The following is a 23,002-nucleotide window of genomic DNA, read 5'->3' on the forward strand; positions in this document are numbered from 1 at the left end:
AAGGGTCCATGATCCGTACCCAAATTAAGAGCAAAGGATTCACGAGTCTGGATGAAGGAGTGACTCAGCCTGGGACCTGCTATACTGCCCAGGTGCCTTCTCTCTAGCTCCCGGAATGATCCCCTCCTGCAGGGCCCCAGCCTCAGCGGGAGGCTTGAATTAAGACCCCTATTTAAGCTAGACACTCAGGAAAACCAGAAACCGTACTCAGGGAAAATGAACTTGGTGGTTACATACAGAGGGCAAAGGAATTCATAACAGAAAGCAATTTCGTGAGCTACCAAGACTCTAATGAAGCATATTTTTAAAAGCCTTGAATATCACTAGGCAAGAGAAATACTATATACCGATGTGCTACTCTTCACTGACAAGTGCCTTGACTTCAAAGACATTTGCTAAAAGGGAAAGTACAGAAGAAGCAATAAACTTTATATAATCGAAATAAGTTATGAGAAAACATACTCTTTAAATAAAAGTAAAGCTTCAAAGTGGATAAAAAATTGTTCCAATTTGGACCTGCTTAGAAGTTAAGAGTAAGCTTCAAGGGCTAAGCATTCTCTAGAGAAAAAAAAAAAAGAGAGAGAAAGAAAAAAACATTGCAAGGCTAACAGCTTCTTGTTACGAAAAAAAAAACCCTCCAAAAGCTATCAGTAAGTCTAAAATCTATAACAGATCTTATCCTATTGAGAACATGTTTGCTAGAATCCACCATCTGTTACTATCAATATGCCCCCTTTCTCTGAAGTCAGCTTTAAAATGTGTTCAATGTTTAGGGTTTGTCAGAATTTATCTTCCAGGTCTTTAAAACATATACAACTCATATAAAACCTCCTCTGAAACAACTCATTTAAATTACCTAGGCATTCAAAGTTCTTGGTTGCATTTCTGCAACAAATTGACCAACTCATTACATGATTACGACCATTCCCTTCTTAATGACTAAAGATGGCCTACTTGAAGCAGGCTGTCTAAAAACTAAACCCATTTCATTAGCCTGCAATTTACAGGCAAGATTATTAAGTCTCCTAATTATTGATATTATTACAAGATAACTGCTAGTTCTTTCATTGATTCCTCTATGTTGTAATTTGACGTGCTTCTTCCCAATCTCCCTGGCCTTAGAAAATGGAGAAGAACAGAAAGTATTTATTTTATTTATTAACAGTGTCTGTGTATTATCTGGAGAAGTATAGGGAAGAATATATGCTTGCTGTTCACTGAGATTTTCGTCTTTGTTTCCCAAATCCTTCCTTCACTCCTCTGACAGAGCTCTCCTCAGGAACATTCCCAGACAGCGCTTGAAAATGAGAACATTTCCTTTTCCTGAAGAGCTCTGCCACCACGCATAATGGCTAACTGCACCACGTAAAGTCAGAAAGTTGGGAGAGACCTGAGCGGACCATCTTCTGCCTGACGGAGAATCACGTTACTCATAAAGTCACTGCCCTCCTGTGTGCATGTGTAGAGACTGTAAGTCACAAAGACAGGCTCCTCAGAGCTGGACACAGAAGTCCACCACGCTGTTCACCCTTCATCGCTCACACACAGTGTGGGAGTGGAACCATCCGGGCCTCAGGCTTCCCCTAAGGGTGGCTGCCCGTCACCCAGACCCACTCATGATGACCACGAACACAGGATTCACCACCTTCATCAGCGAGGGACGATCGGCCACCCTGCAAGCACGCAGCTCAATTTGCAATCGAATCCTTCTGTTCTCCCCAAAGCAACATTTACTGTGTCTAGACTCACGGACGGGAACTAGCCCTGGACAGGCAGAAACAACTGCTTCACACTTTCTCGAGGGGGAGATGGCTGGAAGCTGCTCTTCCAGTTGCCTCTGGGCTGTGGATCCTAAGCTTGCCCTCCGCAGAAGGGGACCTCTTGAAAGTCCTCTGCTGAGAAGAGCAGGCGGAAGCTGCCCTAAGAGCACACACTCTGCCTGGGAGGGAGGACGACCCGCATCCCTGGCAGGCGTCCAGAACCTGCACCTCTGCATCAGCACCGCATTGCTGCCGCGGGACCGCGGCGCCTCCCACCCCTCCCCTCCCTGGGCGGCAGTCTGCCAGCAGGTGCCCTCAGGACACTGCAAACTCCTCAACGCCTACTTGGCAAAAGATTTTCAACGGAGCCCAGAGATTTACCAGTTTAATTCAAAAAGGCCATAAGCTCCCTTTCAGAAAAGCCTCAGCTGCTAAAACGCTGTGAAGGGAAGGAAAGGCCAAAAGAGCTCTATGGTCCCCCTTTATTAAGAAGACTGCACCCCTTTAAAACCTTAACAGCAGGCTCTCTTTCTGCACAGACATCACCATCAGACGATCTTGAGCACCTGAAAAATGTGATTCCATCCCTACTGAGAAGACCAGCAGAGTCTTTATCAAACTGGCAGATGGAAACAGAGACCAGGAGGGCTTGCTCTGTCGTCCAAGGCCACACACCCGAACCGGCCACACCCAAAGCACTGCTTTGCCCTTTCCTTCTTTCTGTCTAGGCTCTCTGGTCCCCTTATTCGAGCAGGTTTTCCTTTAGTCCACAGCTTAACGTCACGTAAAAACATAGTTATTTCCACGATGTGCTCTAAAATCAGGGCTGCTGGTCACGGGAAACCTGGCCTCAGCAACCTTTGTCTAAACACTTCGAAATAACAATCTACAGACAAACTTACAACTTTCTGTTTTTAAGAAGATTAAACTATGAAGCTTTCTGATTTCAGTAAAATTCGGTAAACAGGGAAAACAACTGCCTTGGGTCAATCAGAAAGGAAAATACATACTTTCTAAATTAATTGTCTATTGTACAGATATCAAGTCGAGAGTTAAATACTAAATTGTAGACAACGAAATGTACACTTCAGATATTCATTTAAAACATGAAAATAACTTCATACAATGCAAGTAGAGAATTACCACTGCATTTCAAAATGATAATATATCTGTGTAATTTCCACGTTCAAAGCAAAACGTTCCTTATTCTCTACTGATAGAATCTAAATGAAGCATTTTAATATCTTACTCTTTTGGATAATTAAACAAATATTCTGTTAATTTTACATTTATGCATAAGATTAATATTAGAGCTTAGTTTACCTGTTCTTGAGTGCAGTGTATGAAGGAGTAGAAGCTGTAGAAACCCAGCAAACATAACAGCAGCATCAGAGGAGTTAAACAGAGGCTGCTGGCATCAGATCACTAAATTCTAGCTAGCAACGCAGCAAATTCACAACGCAATAAGTAATCCACGGAAGTGCAAAAGAAATGTTAAATAACAGCCCCTGCGGTCCTTGCATTCTAAAAAAAAAAAAAAAAGCCTGTAGTGTCCAACATTATACAATGGTGACACTAATCAAGGCCATAAGTGCTGCTGTCATCAAAACAGATCTCTGCAGTGTGCAGATTCTCAATGATTACCGCATTACTGATCTATAGTGCTCTGTGCTATGCTAAAGAGGTCCCCACTCTAGCAAACACCAAAACTCCAGTAGGTCCGTGATTAACCGTTTCCTGAAACAATGCACAGACGATGCTACCTTCCTGCAGGCAGAGACTTGAAACGCAGTGGTCCCTTAAAGCCAGCACTGGAGAGAAAACTCAGGCGGAGGCTTGAAGAGGCCCTCCTCTTATCTCCCCAGTGACATTTCATGGAGGCACCCAGGGGCTAAGATGACAAAGGCCAGCAGCGGACCCCAGAGCACTCACCTAAGATGATTTGGTGCCAATCTCAAACCCTGGCCGTGGTCCTGCTAAGCCCGGTGAAACCCATCGTTCCCTCTTCAGTCTCCTTACCTGAGACCTTACTCAGCCCAAAGACAACTGGCCGAAGGAAGCTTAAGCCAGGAGTGTGTGAGCACCTGCCGGAAGTAGGACACAGCGCTTTGTCTAGCTGTGCCAGCCAGCCAGCCAGGCGCGCACGGGGGATCGTCTCCAGGGGGCAAAAGGACAACCCAAACTGGTGTAGCCGGGAGTCAAGGGGATGGGGTGGGCTCACAGCTCCAGTATTTTTAAAGATGCACGTCTCTGACGACTGTGCAAACACAACTCACGGTCCACTAGACTTTTCTCGCTGAGACGGGATCACCATCTTCTCACCAGTTCCCCAACATTCCTTGATCTCCCTGGACCACCTACCACAGAACAGCTGCTTTGAAATGATGTCTCTGCTCCAATGTCATGTTTATTGTGGTATATCATTCAGTTTCCAGAAACAACGAACTTCTCTAGTCTAATCCACTAGGGAGTATCATTGAAAAGTCGGGGCAGACTGCTTCTAGCTTGTTTTAGAAGATGAAATGATCAAATGAAAATAGAGAATTAAGACCCAGGTGTTGTTTATTTAAACTAAATGCACTGTGTTTACTTAAATTATAGATACTGGTCAGAAATAATTACCAGATAAGGAAAACATTAATACTGAACTATGGCTCACTCATGGTCACCAAAGCAAGTGCAAGATATCAGCCTGAAACAAATGGACTAATGCGAACATTGTTTTCTCCTCTTAAAAAATACAGCTTTGGGACGTCTACTTAGAATCTTTGTTTTTTTTTTTTTCTTGACCCCAAACTTCCAAGTATGCTTTCATAAACTTGCTTGAATAAAAAAATTGGCCACATGGCTGCTGGTTGGAAAGAGAAAGGGAAATAAACATCAGGTGAATGAACCTCTGTCAAATCTTGTGATAAATAGGCATGTTAATTGTGTTCATTTATTTTTCACAGGCATACGGCAAAGTCAATATTATTTACTCCATATTACAGATGAGGCTCAGAGAAGCCAGTTCACTTGCCCAAGGTCACGCGGTTTACCACCAGCAGAGCTGGGATTTGAACTTGGCTTCGTGTGACTGGGAGGCCCAGCTTTCCACGACACCTGGTAGGTGGGAGCTGCTGTGATTATATCCGTAGGTCGCCTCAAAGCGGTACCACCTTTCGTGAAAGTGCCAGTGATTTGCTGTGGAAACTGGTGAGGCCGGGGGGCCGACATTCATCCACCTCCACGTGCCACGTGTGGGGCCGGTGACGATTCTCCACACAGGTTTACGGGGCGAAACTTACGGGGCTTGGATTGGTATCTTGCACTGTGCCTCTGTCATAAAGACGCACAAACAGCAGGGTCTAGAGACGGACGAAAACCAAGGAGAACCAGTGGAAGGAGAATCAAAACCTTCAACAACCAATGTACCCAAGTCCACCCGCTGAGCCTGTCACTGCAGAGCTTGATTCAAGAGTCTGTGGATCTTATATAGGCTTACAAGGCAACGGAATAAGGCAACGCTTATATAGGCATCGGAATTAAAGCACTTACTTACACCACATGAGGCTATCGTCGTGCCTGACTTTTGAGATATTTCTTTTTTGTATTTCTCTTCTCCTATTTCTTTTTTTCCTCATTTAGCACCTAGAATGGGCTTGTTTCAAATGATAAAATCATTTGAATGCTAGTCATCTAATATCTATACGTGTATATATATATGTATATATATACATAATATATACATGATATACATGTATATCTATTATACATTTATGTTAATTTGCTGTAACCATCTTGAGTCCCCTACATGGTAACTAATTTTATTTCTAACCAAAGATGTTTGATAAACCAAGTAAGGTCTCTGAAATGGTACACGCAGCTTTCCTAATTACAGATTCAAAACAGGACCTCAAAATTAGGAGGGGCTAAGGTTGACCTTGTTTTAAAGGACCTTTCACTCATATCTGGGTACCACATACTCCAAAAATGAGTACTGAGTGCCCTTCACGGAGGCCACTGTCCACGCGTAAGTAGGAAAAATAATCCCATCTTCATCCGTCAATTCAGAAATTTATGTTAACAATATTTACTCATAGAAAACATTTCTACCACTCTGTCCCTTTTGCACCACCCGTATCCCTCTCTGGGGCTGCATGTTTCCTGGCCTGCCACTCAGCTGTGACACCACTGCCACTCCAAAGACCAGCAGACCAATTTCTCTTAGGGGAGAACGTACGAGACCTAACATCAACCACAATGGTAAGCTTGCTTCACATATCGACCTACGGCACTGTGGTCAGCATCAAGGCCTATGCTCGTGGAAAGCCTTCAGCTCTTTCACAAGCACTCAGGATCCCTTGCTTGGAAAAAGTGACACAAACTTCCTATTTGGGGACTGATTTCCTGCTAATAATGACTCCAACTTATGTCTTTCTCATTCTTTGTTTGAACAGGCGATCGCAAAGCACGGAAAACGTTGACTACAAACAAAAGTCATGCACACAATTAAACAACTAGTTATTGTTTTCCCTTATTTTCAGAGAACAGTGACATTTAATATTTACATGTTTCTGGACTTAGCTATTATGCAAGAAAACAAATCACAAATTTGATTAGTCATCTTAAAATATTTAGGGCTATCTTGTAAATCTCATCATGTCTTTTCAGAGAGAAAGACTGACGATCAAGTTGGTAGCTGGAAACTTGGCTCTGTTGAGAAAACGGAACAAAATCACATCCTACCTGACACACGCTGGGAATATTTACTCAGGAAAGACAGAGAGAAAGGGAGCGTTAAACACAGACTTGCGTCCAACCAGAAGAAACAATGACGTGGGATTCCCACGCCCCAGACTCTGGTCCAGCTTACCGGCACCTGCTCTGGGGGCCTCCATGGTCCCCTCTTCGGGGTCTGCAGCCTTCACGTCTTCCCACCCTTCTGAAGACACGGGTATGCCGGGGGCACACATGACAGCAACTCGCAGAGAAACCCAGCCTGGGGACCGTCAGCCTGGCTTTGAAACAAGTTCAGGATCAACGAGGAAGCGCACACGGTGGCTCCTCCTGCCTTCGGCTGAGGCCGTTGAACCGCCCGGAGGTCAGCAGCAAAAGATGGAAACGAAGGGATGCTGGTGGAGCAGGAGAAAGTCACTCTGCACGACCGGCTCAGGTCATCGCGGGCACAGAGCAGCTACGCAGGCACCGCCTGGATAGGACACCGCGCGCAAGCCTCCGGGCCTAGTGGCCTGGAGCCTGGTAGCACTTACTGAGCAGAAGCATATTGGCATCTCTGTTGGCTTTTAACCAGATCCACGGGATTCAGGAAATAAGCTCTCTGCCAGATGACACTGCTCCCAGCCATTCCTTCTGCTTACTTATCCCCCAGTCACTCTAACTAGTGTCCTTTCTCCTGCTGTGCGCTTATTTGTGGAGAGGGCTAAATAAAGGACTTTTATGACAACCAAATGGCCATTGGCCCATAGGATGACTTCTTAAAGCCTAACTCTTCTGCTTTTGTGCAGTACTGTTAAAATCAATTAAGTAAGAGCATTCCTTATTATTACAGCTCTGATTTGTGAAGAAAAAAATGTTTCGCTTCTTCCTGAAGAAATATTTGAGGTTAGGCTATTTTTGTGCATATTATATATTCTTTATATAATATTTTCCTATTACATAAACTTTTTTTTTAACATCTTTATTGGGGTATAATTGCTTTACAATGGTGTGTTAGTTTCTGCTTTATAACAAAGTGAATCAGTTATACATATGTTCCCATATCTCTTCCCTCTTGCGTCTCCCTCCCTCCCTACATAAACTTTTAAAGGTAGATTCCCTCTTCCTATTGCTGTATTTTCCTAGCAGAGGCAAATACATATATATATATATATATATATTTGTATACATATATACACACACACACACACACACACACACACACACACACACACACACATGGCTCTGGGATTTTTTTCCTACTATATGTGACAGGGTACAACATTTCCAGACTATGAAGAGCTATACCTTCTTTTAGATAAGATGCAAACTCCTACTTTATGGGAAAAAAAGGAATTAAGGGATTATATTTTCCTCTACCATAACGAAAACAAGAGGTACACATAACTTTAATTTAGGCATACGAATGTGCAGGTAATCATTACTTTTTTGGATTTTAATAGAGATAATGCTGTAAATTGTAAAAGTAATGTATATGCAGGTATTTCACATTTCCTAAAGCATGTTCACGGGTTGTAAAACAAATCTGAGAGGTGACCAGGATGGAGAGCATTACAAGAGAATCAACCATTTATGGAAACAGATATGAAGTAAATACCAAGACTGGTCTGTCCTGGAAACTAAACTCCCACATCATCAGCCCAGTACTTCCACTTCACCAAGCTTTCATATTCAAATTAAACTTCAGTACTAATACAAGAGGTAGAAAATAGAAGTAAAAATTATTACAATCAAATGCCAATATTGTTAATGTTGAAATATTAATCCCATATAGTACTCCGGAAATCAGGTGTTTTTTTTCCTCCACAGTCCTAGTATTAATTCAAAAAAAAAATCTGATTTAAAATCCAAATCTCTTACTAGCACACTCTGAAGTAATAATCGATATGTATTGAATTTCTAAGTTCTATATAATACTAGCGTATTAAGGAAAGTAGCACTGAAATACTGCACAGTAAATGTATACCTTATTTCCCAACAGACTTGTCTATGTAATGTCCTCGACTGCTCACAATTATATCTTATAGAAAAAGCGAGGTCTGCTTCCATGTAGACAAATATACTGAGTAATTTTAAACAATGAAGTTATAAACTACATTGCAAACTCCTGATGGGATGTAAGTAAAGCATCTATTTCTCTATGGGGCTACAGACGGAAGACCGTCCCGGTGGAAATAACACCTTGCCACTCTCTCTACTGCTTTTACCTGTTTTGTGAGCCACACTGTATTGTTTTAATGCATCGGCACTTAAGAATCAACAGCAGGACAAACTTTGGGCAGAAGAGGATAAATATATTGTCTGCCAGTCTATGCATGTGTAAACCCCATATCCTCTTAGTAAAATCAAGGTTCTTAATCTTTACCAGTAGCAGTGTACATTCTCCATGAAAGTTTATGCCATAAACACAAGTTCACGCTCTGAGATATTTCCATTGACTAAACCCAATCCACACGGACCTCTTCATTGTTTTTCATTTCCCTGTAGGTCTTAAAAGGAGAGTCTATGCTGGACTTTATCTTGTTATTCTTTGCAAGGTGCATTGATCCTTGCATGCATGCATTCATAATTTCTTTCATCCAGCAAAAATTCTGAACATTGAGTATACTAAGCACTAAAGTAAAGAGAAGAAAGCTAAGCCACGTCTCGCCTTAAAGGTTGAATGCTATTATTCTTCCCATATTACAAAGGAGGAAACTGAGGCTTCCATATAAGTGACACATCTCATCAGTGGCAGAGGAAGAATCTGAATAACAATAATAATTGAAGCTAATCTTGCTTTAGATCACACATCTTTAAACTAACGTTCCCCTAGTATTAGTATAAGACTGTGCTCTTGGTGGTTTGTGATTGAGATCAATGAAGCTACACCAGTTAAAAGGCACAGGATGCTACAGGCTGAGGTCCTTCATGAGGCTCTGGCATTGCTCCATGCCTTGACCTCAGAACAACAGTTTATGGAAATGTTAACAGATGGTGCACGATGAAAGTGACCCTGATTAAATGTATTCAGGACGCACTGCGTCCATGAAAGGCAGTGAGAAGTCCTACGTGAAGGAAATTTGTAGCCTAAGTTAGCACTGGCCAAACGTACTGATATTTGAGCACAAACACTTACTTTGGGCATCACACTTACTAAACCTCTCACTGCTTTGCAGAAACACTAGTTGGAGAAATGCTATGTTATTAATACTGTTTATTTTGATTTGTTAAGACACCCTAAGCAAAAAGCAAGGGAGGTAAGTATTGGATTCCATTTTGTAGATTCAGAGTTGACGTTCAGGACCACGTAGACCTTTCGGGCAGTTTCTGTAGTGACAGGCACTGTCCCATGTCCTGCTCTGTCACTGGGATGACTGTGACTCTGCTGTCATGAAGCCCCAGCTCAGACACCCTCCCTTCCTGACCCACATGGGTATACTACTGTATCAAGGTCTCCCATTTACTGAGATCTACATACCACACCGAAAAAAATCTGGGGGATTCTAAGTTACAATAAAACAAACCAAACAAAACACAAAGTTCAAATGACATCTTCTGGGAAATCCTAATTGTATATATAATAAGTCAATAAAGCAACATTCAAAATACAACTAGGGGTCTTTGTGGGGATAACAGTAGCATTACGGCAGGCAAGGTTAGTTCTAAAGACATGAGAATGAATAAAATGTTAGGATTTGGGGAAATAATATCTCTAACTCATTTTTTTCCAGGATTGAGAGCTTCTTTCACACTCGCCACTTCCTGAGTCATAAGGTTGCAACCTATCAGGATTTATAGTTTTCCCACAAGGATATGTTGGATTCAAGAAGCAACTCTGTCTATAAACTGTCCAGCCTGAGAAAGTTTAAAAGGCAGAAAAACACTCAAAGAATGTGATGCTATCAAGGGTCTTCTGGACTTCAAATCACCCTGAAATTCTGAAATACAGACATGAGAATCATTGTTTTCAAGTTGTTCTAATGAAACCATTTGCTGTATAAATGAATACAGGTCCCCTAGGAAAGTTGCTGTTCTGTCTCACAGTGTGTGTGTGTGAAAGGGATCTCCCGGGGAGAACTGGTCACACAGCTTTCCTTGATCTATGTCGTCTTCTAAGCTGGTGGTCCTAGGCCTCCCAGACCATGAACCATACCTTTATCCGGGCATAGAATAAAGGGGATCGGAATAGCAAATATGCCAAAATGTCAGCTAGTGGCAGGACATGGGCCAGGGTGTGGTGGGAACATTTCAGGGAGGATCTCTTTAGGGAGATGAGGGGAAAAGATGACTGGGTTATGAAAGGGAGAGTCAAGAGAGAACGAAAAGGTAAATCACTGTTAGGGGCGGTGATTACTTTGTAAGCCCAACTCACCCACCACAGAATGTTTCCTCAATTCATACCCTCTGACTGATGCTACACATTTCCTAGAGGAGACCTAGCAAAGTAGGACAAGTGGAAACTGAGTGCTAATGCCGTTTGCTGCAACATGGATGGCCCTAGAGATGATCATACTATGTGCAGTAAGTCGGACAAAGACAAAGACCATATGATATTGCTTATATGTGGAATCTAAAATATGACATAAATGAACTTACCTACGAAACAGAAACAGACTCACAGACATGTGGTTGCCGAGGGGGAGGGGGGAGGGGGATGGAGTGGGAGTCTGGGGTTAGCAGATGCAAAGTATCATACGTAGGATGGATCAACAACAAGGTCCTTCTGTAGAGCACAGGGAACTCTATTCAATACCCTGTGACAAACCATAAGGGAAAAGCATGTGAAAAAGTATGTACATATGTGTAGAACTGAATCACTTTGCTGTACAGCAAGAATTAACACAACAATGTAAATCAACTATACTCCAATAACATACATTAATCAAATAAAATGAAGTGATATTGAGTGCTTTTCTTGGTGCTGAGATATTTTAAAGGATAATCAGAAGTTGACCACTTCAGCCTAAAGCCTGGCATAAATGCTTCAGCCATTACTGCCCTGCTCTGTAAAACACAGAAACACAGCAAAAGAAAAAGAAATCCAATTGATAAAGCCCAAACATTGGTTCTCTGGGTGCCATTTCTTTTTTTTTTTTTTTGCGGTATGTGGGCCTCTCACTGTTGTGGCCTCTCCCGTTGCAGAGCACAGGCTCCGGACACGCAGGCTCAGCGGCCATGGGTCACGGGCCCAGCCACTCCGTGGCACGTGGGATCTTCCCGGACCGGGGCACGAACCCACGTCCCCTGCATCGGCAGGCGGACTCTCAACCACTGCGTCACCAGGGAAGCCCTGAGGGCCATTTCTTAGCACCTGTCTATTCTTTGGAACTTAAGCCATCGATTATAAAGGAATGGAAGTCTTTCGAGCTTGAAGATATCACTGACCAAGGACCAAATGTAATGTTAATTTCTTGCCTTGAGATTAAATCACAATGTAGGCAATATCAATTCAGTCTACAAAATCTACCTTAGGAACAGAAAAATGTGATTTCAATTTCTTATAAGAGATTTACTCTTTTTTTCACCCAGGGTTCAGACAAAAACAAGGTTCCTCATTTACCCGAGCTGTGTGAAGTTTCATATTATTTTTGTTTTCATTGTGGGGGAAGCTCTCGGAGGGTCATGGCCTCGTGCAGAGATGCCAGTTCCAATTACCTGCCTTGTGCAGGGCAGCACTGCCCCTCACAGTCTCAGGCTGCGCAAAGCCCCAGGCACCATGAGGTTTCATTCAACCAGAGGCCTTGCTGAAGCATCGCCCCATGTTCTGACGTATATGGTTTCTAGTTTCATTTCTGGCATTTGGATGTTTCTCTTTTATGCAAATTCAGTGATGCCTTGTTAAATAAATGTTATCTAGATCCACCATTTATAGGTTTTTGGCAGTGGAAATTGGCTCTATTTGTTTTTAATTTCCTTTAGCTTAGGCAACCTTGTAACTATAAACTGGAAATAGTTTCAAATGGTGTGCTACTTGGCATTTTCACTTTGATATGATGGCCGTTTAAAATCTGATTGGTAAGTTCAAAATCCATTAAGGGGATATATTTATTTGTCTTTATAGAACTACAATTCAAGCAATGCTATCTGGTGAATAATGATAGTTTTTTCTATTAACCTATGGCCCAAATACATAGATTCCTGCAGTCATGGACATGAGTTATTTCTCCACTAAGAAAACAACTAATTCAAGATAGTCTCATCCACCAGAGGGCAGACAGCAGAAGCAAGAAGAACTATAACCCTGCAGCTTGGGGAACAAAAACCACATTCATAGAAAGACAGACAAGATGAAAAGGCAGAGGGCTATGTACCAGATGAAGGAACAAGATAAAACCCCAGAAAAACAACTAAATGAAGTGGAGATACGCAATCTTCCAGAAAAAGAATTCAGAATAATGATAGTGAAGATGATCCAGGAGTCGGAAAAAGAATGGAGGCAAAGATCGAGAAGATGCAAGAAATGTTTAACAAAGACCTAGAAGAATTAAAGAACAAACAGAGATGAACAATACAATAACTGAAATGAAAAATACACTGGAAGGAATCAATAGCAGAATAACTGAGGGAGAAGAACGGATAAGTGACCTGGAAGACAGAACGGTGGAATTCACTGCTGCAGAAGAGAATAAAGAAAAAAGAATGAAAAGAAAGGAAGACAGCTTAAGAGACCACTGGGACAACATTAAACACAACAACATCACATTATAGGGGGTCCCAGAAGGAGAAGAGAGAGAGAAAGGACCCGAGAAAATATTTGAAGAGATTATAGTTGAAAACTTCCCTAACGTGGGAAAGGAAATAGCCACCCAAGTCCAAGAAGCACAGAGAGTCCCATACAGGATAAACCCAAGGAGAAACATGCCGAGACACACAGTAATCAAATTGGCAAAAATTAAAGACAAAGAAAAATTATTGAAAGCAGCAAGGGAAAAACGACAAATAACATACAAGGGAATCCCCATAAGATTAACAGCTGATTTCTCAGCAGAAACTCTACAAGCCAGAAGGGAGTGCCATGATATACTTAAAGTGATGAAAGGGAAAAACCTACAACCAATATTACTCTACCCAGCAAGGATCTCATTCAGATTCGATGGAGAAATCAAAAGCTTTACAGACAAGCAAAAGCTAAGAGAATTCAACACCACCAAACCAGCTCTACAACAAACGCTAAAGGAACTTCTCTAAGTGGGAAACACAAGAGAAGAAAAGGACCTACAAAAACAAACCAAAAACAATTAAGAAAATGGTAATAGGAACATACATATCAATAATTACCTTAAACGTGAATGGATTAAATGCTCCAACCAAAAGACACAGGCTCACTGAATGGATACAAAAACAAGACCAATATATATGCTGTCTATAAGAAACCCACTTCAGACCTAGGGACACATACAGACTGAAAGTGAGGGGATAGAAAAAGATATTCCATGCAAATGGGAATCAAAAGAAAGCTGGAGTAGTGATACTCATATCAGATAAAATAGATTTTAAAATAAAGAATGTTACAAGAAACAAGGAAGGACACTGCATAATGATCAAGGGATCAATCCAAGAAGAAGATATAACAATTATAAATATATATGCATCCAACATAAGAGCACCTCAATACATAAGGCAACTGCTAACAGCTATAAAACAGGAAATCGACAGTGATACAATAATAGTGGGGGACTTTAACACCACACTTACACCAATGGACAGATCATCCAAACAGAAAATTAATAAGGAAACACAAGCTTTAAATGACACAATAGACCACATAGATTTAATTGATATTTATAGGACATTCCATCCAAAAACAGCAGATTACACTTTCTTCTCAAGTGCTCACAGAACATTCTCCAGGATAAATCACATCTTGGGTCACAAATCAAGCCTCAGTAAATTTAAGAAAACTGAAATCATATCAAGCATCTTTTCTGACTACAACGCTATGAGATTAGAAATCAATTACATGGGAAAAAGAACGTAAAAAACACAAACACATGGAGGCTAAACAATACGTTACTAAATAACCAAGTGACCACTGAAGAAATCAAAGAAGAAATCAAAAAATACCTAGAGACAAATGACAATGAAACCACGACAATCCAAAACCTACAGGATGCCGCAAAAGCAGTTCTAAGAGGGTAGATTATAGCTATATAAGCCTACCTCAAGAAACAAGAAACATCTCAAATAAACAATCTAACCTTACACCTAAAGGAACTAGAGAAAGAAGAACAAACAAAACCCAAAGTTAGCAGAAGAAAAGAAATCACGAAGATCAGAGCAGAAATAAATAGAAACAAAGAAAACAATAGCAAACATTAATAAAACTAAAAGCTGGCTATTTGAGAAGATAAACAAAATTGATAAGACATTAGCCAGACTCATCAAGAAAAAGAGGGAGAGGACTCAAATCAATAAAATTAGAAATGAAAAAGGAAGAGTTACAACAGACACTGCAGAAATACGAAGCATCCTAAGAGACTACTACAAGCAACTCTATGCCAATAAAATGGACAACCTGGAAGAAATGGACAAATTCTTAGAAAGGTATAACCTCCAAAGACTTAGCCAGGAAGAAATAGAAAATACGAACAGACCAATCACAAGTAATGAAATTGAAACTGTGATTAAAGATCTTCCCACAAACAAAACTCCAGGACCAGATGGCTTCACAGGTGAATTCTATCAAACATTTAGAGAAGACCTAACACCCATCCTTCTCAAACTCTTCCAAACAATTGCAGAGGAAGGAACACTCCCAAACTCATTCTATGAGGCCACCGTCACCCTGATACCAAAACCAGACCAAGATACTACAAAAAAAGAAAATTACAGATCAATATCACTGATGAATATACATGCAAAAATCATCAACAAAATACTAGCAAACAGAATCCAACAACACACTAAAAGGCTCATACACCATGATCAAGTGGGATTTATTTCAGGGATGCTAGGATTCTTCAATATACGCAAATCAATCAATGTGATACACCATATTAACAAATTGAAGAATAAAAACCATATAATCATCTCAATAGATGTAGAAAAAGCTTCTGACAAAATTCAACACCCATTTATGATAAAAACTCTCCAGAAAGTGGGCATAGAGGGAAGCCACATCAACCTAATTAAGGCCATATATGACAAGCCCACAGCAAACATCATCCTCAATGGTGAAAAACTGAAAGCATTTCCTCTAAGATCAGGAACAACACAAGGATGTCCACTTTCACTACTATTATTCAACATAGTTTTGGAAGTCCTAGCCACGGCAATCAGGGAAGAAAAAGAAATAAAAGGAATACAAATTGGAAAAGAAGAAGTAAAACTGTCACTGTTTCCAGATGACATGATACTATACATAGAGAATCCTAAAGATGCCACCAGAAAACTACTAGAGCTAATCAATGAATTTGGTAAAGTTGCAGGATACAAAATTAATGCACAGAAATCTCTTGCATTCCTATACATCAATGATGAAAAATCTGAAAGAGAAATTATGGAAACATTCCCATTTACCATTGCAACAAAAAGAATAATATACCTAGGAATAAACCTACCTAGGTAGACAAAAGACCTGTATGCAGAAAACTATATGACACTGATGAAAGAAATTAAAGATGATACCAACAGATGGAGAGATATACCATGTTCTTGGATTGGAAGAATCAATATTGTGAAAATGACTATACTACCCAAAGCAATCTACAGATTGAATGCAATCCCTATCAAATTACCAATGGCATTTTTTACAGAAGTAGAACAAAAAAAATCTTAAAATTTGTATGGAGACACAAAAGACCCTGAATAGCCAAAGCAATCTTGAGGGAAAAAAACGGAGCTGGAGGAATCAGACTCCCTGATTTCAGACTATACTACAAAGCTACAGTAATCAAGACAATATGGTACTGGCACAAAAACAAAAACATAGATCCATGGAACAGGATAGAAAGCCCAGAGATAAACCCACGCACCTATGGTCAACTAATCTAGGACAAAGGAGGCAAGGATATACAATGGAGAAGAGACAGTCTCTTCAATAAGTGGTGCTGGGAAAACTGGACAGCTACATGTAAAAGAATGAAATTAGAACACTCCCTAACACCATAAACAAAAATAAACTCAAAATGGATCAGAGACCTAAATGTAAGACCGGATTATAAAACTCTTAGAGGAAAACATAGGAAGAACACTCTTTGACATAAATCACAGCAAGATATTTTTTGATCCACCTCCTAGAGTAATGGAAATAAAAAGAAAAATAAACAAATGGGACCTAATGAAATTTAAAAGCTTTTGCCCAGCAAAGGAAACCATAAACAAGACGAAAAGACAACCCTCAAAATGGGAGAAAATATTTGCAAATGAATCAACGGACAAAGGATTAATCTCCAAAATATATAAACAGCTCATGCAGCTCAATATTAAAGAAACAAACAACCCAATCCGAAAATGGGCAGAAGACCTAAATAGACATTTCTCCAAAGAAGACATACAGATGGCCAAGAAGCACATGAAAAGCTGCTCAACATCACTAATCATTAGAGAAATGCAAATCAAAACTACAATGAGGTATCACCTCACACCAGTTAGAATGGGCATCATCAGAAAATCTACAAGCCACAAATGCTGGAGAGGGTGTGGAGAAAAGGGAACCCTGTTGCTTTGGCAGGTGGGAATGTAAATTGATACAGCCACTATGGAGAACAGTATGGAGGTTCCTTAAAAAACTAAAAATAGAATTACCATATGACCCAGCAATCCCACTACTGGGCATATACCCAGAGAAAACTGTAATTCAAAAAAACACTTGCACCCCAATGTTCATTGCAGCACTCTTTACAATAGCCAGGTCATGGAAGCAACCTAAATGCCCATCGACAACTAAATGGATAAAGATGTGGTACATATACAATGGAATATTACTCAGCCATAAAAAAGAATGAAATTGGGTCATTTGTAGAGATGTGGATGGATCTAGAGACTGTCATACAGAGTGAAGTAAGTCAGAAAGAGAAAAACAAATGTCGTATGTTAACGCATATACCTAGAAAAATGGTACAGATGAACCGGTTTGCAGGATGAGACACAGATGTAGAGAACAAACGTATGGACACCAAGGAGGGGAAGCGGCAGGGGGCGATGGTGGTGGTGTGATGAATTGGGAGATTGGGATTGACCTGTATATACTGATGTGTATAAAATGGATGGCTAAAAAGAACCTGCTGTATAAAAAAGTAAATAAAATTAAATTTTAAAAAAATCCCAAAAAACATCACTCTATCAGGCAAGTTTTACCCAAATCCTCAAACTGATAGGTAAAAAAAAAACAAAAGAGAAAACAACTAATTCAAAGGGCTGAGTAGAAATGTTAGAAATTGCAAGACTTCAAACAGCAAGTTATTAAAGAAAGCACATCGTCAAGGAGAGGTGGAAGATTATTTACATGATGCACAAGCTAATTAATTAAATGCTATATAATTACTTACAGTTTTACCTCATTAATACAAGACCTAATTTCCCTATTTATTTTTATCCCATTTGTTTCCCTTTTTTCTGTTTTTTTAGAAGAACTTTTCAAACCTTTTTATGAACTAAACAAAACATACCAGAACCAGTGATTTCCAAGAATATGAGGTTCCCTAAGTTCTACCTCAATTGAATTTCCAACCAAATCACAAAAGGCAAGCATTTTCTTTGTTTTATACTATGATTAAGGGTCACCGCATTTTTGGTTTGTTTAGTCCTCCCTCAATTAATTAAAAAATTGTCTTCTTAAAAAATGATATATGTGCTTCAGGTCAAGATGAAACACACCTTCTCTTCTGTAAAATAATAAAATATTGATTCCAAAAAATAAATAGTAGTTTTACTATCTCTTATCTCTATGGAAGAGAAAAAGCCTATGCTGAACGCACTACTAGGATGTCCTGAAAGGAATGATAACAGACTAATGGTATTTAACCACCCCCAGACTCTCACTGGAAGAATCAATTAAAGATATGCTCTGACAAGAAGAAAAATGAAGGTGGAAAGAAAAGCGAGATGTAAAATGTAGCGATGAACGTGAAATCAGTTAAACATGTTAAAACACATTGGTAAATTTACGTAAGTATTATCTACTTATACGAATGTGTAAAGACAACCTGAACCTATTCTAGATAACAGTAACATAGACAGTGGAAAAAACAGTAAATTTAGAGGAATGTTAAAGCTTGCTAAAGTCTTCTTTCACAGGGATAACGATTTAATTTTAGAGTTTTGCTAACAAATTATGAAACTAAGTATTGCACCGAAGAGCTCAGCTTTACATTAAAGAATACCAAAGAAAGGGCTTCCCTGGTGGCGCAGTGGTTGAGAATCTGCCTGCTAATGCAGGGGACACGGGTTCGAGCCCTGGTCTGGGAGGATCCCACATGCCGCGGAGCAACTAGGCCCGTGAGCCACAACTACTGAGCCTGCGCGTCTGGAGCCTGTGCTCCGCTACAAGAGAGGGCGCGATAGTGAGAGGCCCGCACACCATGATGAAGAGTGGCCCCCGCTTGCCACAACTAGAGAAAGCCCTCGCACAGAAATGAAGACCCAACACAGCAAAAATAAATTAATTAATAAACTCCTACCCCCAACATCTAAAAAAAAAAGAATACCAAAGGAATGTATAATGCGCTACGCTCTAAAATAAGTGAAAAAGCACATAAAACCACCTGATCAATCTAATAGAAGGCATGAAGAGAAAAAGCAAAGCAAAGGAATGAATGGTAACCAGAAAACTCAAATTAAGCTAAAACAAAGGAATATGTTTACAGTAGGAGTTTAAAAATACAAAGAAGACAAAAGGAAACATAAAGAATGTGTGCTGTTTTATAGTCCAGATATAAGTATACTCAACACTTTGATGTACATCCTTCCAGTTTCCTTTACACATATTATGCAAACATTTTTTTCAAAAACATACCATATAGTATACATACAACTAGCAATGCCTCTCTCTTAACCATCACAAACATTTTATGTCATAAATACAAGAATATAGAACATAATTTTTACACAGCATTCCTTTAACCAGTGCCTCTTTTCCTGGAAATTGATCTGGCTTGCAATTTGTGTATAATACACACTATTATAATAAGAAATATTTACCCATATCGAGCATAAAGTGTTTATCCTGCCAAGACATTCTTTGAGATGCAGTTATATTTTATAAACTAAACATCCCGGATTCCCCGGGTCGTGTAGTACTGCAGTGTGCATTTAGTGAAAGAAAGCCACGTACAGGTGGACCTACAATTCAAACCCATGTTGTTCCAGGGTCAGCTCTACCTGGGTGGGAAACGGCCAACTCTTTATTCCATCCCCTAAACAGACGTTGAGTCATTCTGGATGCTTTTTCCAGTCAAACGTGTCCCGTATAAATAAGCAATTTTTTTTCATGGGATGCTCATGTGATACAAAATAACAACTTTCATGGAAGAACCGGCACTTCATAATGTATGAAGGGTCAGGTCTGAGACTTGGTAAGGTCCTTGAAGACGATGAGGCCCTGTCGTCATAACCTTGACCTCACGTTGGAATCACCAAACAGATGCTAAAAACAACAATGAGGATGCCTGGGCCTCAGCCCAGAACCATCAGATCAGGAGCTCTGGGCTTGGGGCCTGAACATTAGCATCTTGTTTATGAAGCTCCTCAAGTGATTATAATCCTACAGTTCTCGACTCAGCCACAGGCACTAAAATAAATCAGGGCCTGGCTGCTCACTGACCAAGTCAGACTCCCTTTTGGTGCTGCCTCAACACTTTTTTTTAAATTGAAGTATAGATGATTTACAATGTTGTGTTAATTTCTGCTGTACAGCCAAGCAACTCAGTTATACATGTATATATATATCCTTTTTTCTATTATTTTCCATTATGGTTTATCCCAGGAGACTGGATATAGTTCCCTGTGCTCTATAGTCGGACCTTGTTGTTTATCCATCCCATATATAATAGTTTGCGTCTGCTAATCCCAACCTCCCAATCCTTCCCTCCCCCAGCTCCCCTCCCCTTTGGCAACCACAAGTCTGTTCTCTATGTCTGTGAGTCTGTTTCTGTTTTGTAAGTTCATTTGTGTCATATTTTAGATTCCTCATGTAAGTGATGTTAGATGGTATTTGTCTTTCTCTGTCTGACTTACTTCACTTACTATGATCACCTCTAAGCCCTCCAGGAGATTCTAAAGTGCATCCAAGGTTGAGGATCACTGATATGCTCTATCCCTCTCATTCTGTTGCCCAAGGTAATCCAGTCCTTAAAACTGGGATCAAAGCTGTTCTCTTGATCGGTGGCCTCTGGGCTCTTTCCTTCCACAGGTCTGGAAGCTTCCTGCTGCCAGAAGTGGGTGTCTCCCCATCTCTCATTGCTCAGGCCTATCTCTCTGACTCAAATGCCACATCTATTCTTCCTGCCAAATTCTTCCCCAGCTCCAACGCGAAGCCTCAGCATCCCAGCTTTCCCCCTAGTTCCTGTAACATGTGTTATCTATATATCCTATTTGGTGTCACAGAAATAGAAACACTTATTGAGCACTTGCTGTGTATCAGGGACACAGAGCCGTACCCATCACCTCATTTAATCTTTACGAGGACCCCACAGAATGTGTACAGTTATTCACTCCAAGTTCCTAAAAGGATGAACTTGAGGCTTACCAAGGTTAAGAAACATGCCCAAGGGGTCTAGTCCCTGGCAGTGCCTCAAACTATCTGTGTCTTCCTGATCTCGGACAGCAATCCTCTTCGTAACGTAACTACCCAGTAAGATTCTTGATGATCTTATACTTTCCACAGATGAAAACCAATGGAGACAAACCCCAAACAGGAGTATTTACCATGTTCATTAGTATGAACACAGACAGGCGGAGGCCTGGGTCTCTTCCCTCCTGCAAATACTATTAATATGAACGGAATTGTGTTCTACCAGAATTCATATGTTGAAGTCCTCACCCCCAGTACCTCAGAGTGCAACCATACTTGGAGATAGGATCTTTAAAGAGATAATCAGTTTAAAAGGATTTCATTAGGATGGCCCCTAATCCAACAGGCCTGCTGTCCTCGTAAGAAGAGGAAACGTGGAAACACACAGAGAAAAGACAACGTGAAGACTCAGGAAGAAGACAGCCAGGCACAAGCCAAGGAGAGAGGCCTAGACAGGTCCTTCCATGGCCCTCAGAAGGAATCAACCCTGCCGACACTTAGATGCTGCAGTCCCAGCCTCCAGAACTGGGAGAAAGCAAATTTCTGTTGTTTAGACCACCCAGTCTGCGGCACCTTGTGACAGCAGCCCTAGGAAACTGATACAATCTTACTGTGTACGCATCCGCCGCAGAAGAGTTTATCGGAATTAAAATTAGATCTGTCTCTTGGTATGGAACAGGTGCTTTTAAAAAGATCCAAATGCAGAAGTTCAGCTTAGGAGGTAGAACGAGACACTCAAAGAAGAGGGCCATAGGCAGTAACTATTCAACGCAGAACAGCAGTAATTACTGAGTCAGATGCCCCGTAACACAGGAAGAAGAATGATACACAAGGCAACATCTGGATTTCCCATCCGGCAGTCAGGATCAGGGAGTCAGCATCCAGGGACCCAGCTCCTAATTCCTGCACGGGATCGGTGAGGGCCAAGTGTTAGTTCCAGAGGGACTCGGGCAACAGAATTGGACTCAGCCACAAGCCTCCAGGGACGTGGATCTAGGAACCAAAACTAGGCACAAACCAGGGGCCTGGTCTCTGGAATACACTAGAAACCAGATTGCTAGGGCTGGGCCTCAACTGAGGACAGGACAGCAGCAGGACTGACGAAGTGTCCGTTCTCAGAGGTCTGGTGGGATGGTGTGGGGCCAGGATGCATTCCAAGCTCTCCCAGCTACAAATGGAAAATGGCGGCAGGGGCAGGGAATCCAGTGACTTAACACCCCCCACGTTCCCTTCTCTGTTCAGCAGTGTGTGAAAGGGGAGATTCTTTGTCTCCGAAGTCTCTCTCAGGCCTAACATTCGGTGATGCTGTGAAATTGAACCCAAAGTAAGGACAACATTTCCATTCACTGGAAAAAATGGGTCACAAACACGGAAGTATGATTCTGCATTTTAAAAGGATGTTGAAGCACAAACTTATGAGAGAAAATAGGTGGCACTGAAATCTTCAATATCAAATCTTTTTCTAAACGCACTTTGAAGCGCAAATGTTTCCCCTCAAAATGTCCTTCACTTGTACATCCATTCAAACACTCCACTTTTAAAATTATAAGCATACATGTCAAATTTGTATGATTAGTTTTGAAAATGAAATGTAACCCAGATTTAACTGAGTGTCTCCTGATTCCAGAATAGAAATCTCTCTCAGATGTAACTAAAAGACTAATGTTTCTAGCCATGAATTAATTTGGGAGAAATATTATTGGATATAATCAGGTGAGATTTACAGACTTAATTTCTTTTCTTTTTATAGAACTTCTTTTTAGTCAGAGCTCCTGTTTTAGAGTCAAGGAGACTTTCCAGTCGTTTATAT

At 40.7% G+C, this 23,002-nt stretch overlaps 1 protein-coding gene across 41 annotated transcripts in view; it reads right to left on the reverse strand.

The window, feature by feature from the left end:
* Positions 1–23,002, reverse strand: part of RIMS1 (regulating synaptic membrane exocytosis 1) — a 472,981-nt gene that overhangs the window by 180,813 nt on the left and 269,166 nt on the right. For 38 of the 41 annotated variants that reach the window (XM_060168256.1, XM_060168238.1, XM_060168237.1 and 35 more), the window contains exon 1: positions 6,616–6,715. The exons of the other annotated variants lie outside the window; for them this stretch is intronic. In XM_060168256.1, coding sequence (XP_060024239.1) covers positions 6,616–6,715 — 100 coding nt within the window. Of the gene's footprint in view, positions 1–6,615; positions 6,716–23,002 lie in introns of those variants that run through there. 41 annotated transcript variants of the gene reach the window in all.

Source organism: Lagenorhynchus albirostris, chromosome 12 (genome assembly GCF_949774975.1).
Source record: "Lagenorhynchus albirostris chromosome 12, mLagAlb1.1, whole genome shotgun sequence".
NCBI lineage: Eukaryota > Metazoa > Chordata > Mammalia > Artiodactyla > Delphinidae > Lagenorhynchus > Lagenorhynchus albirostris.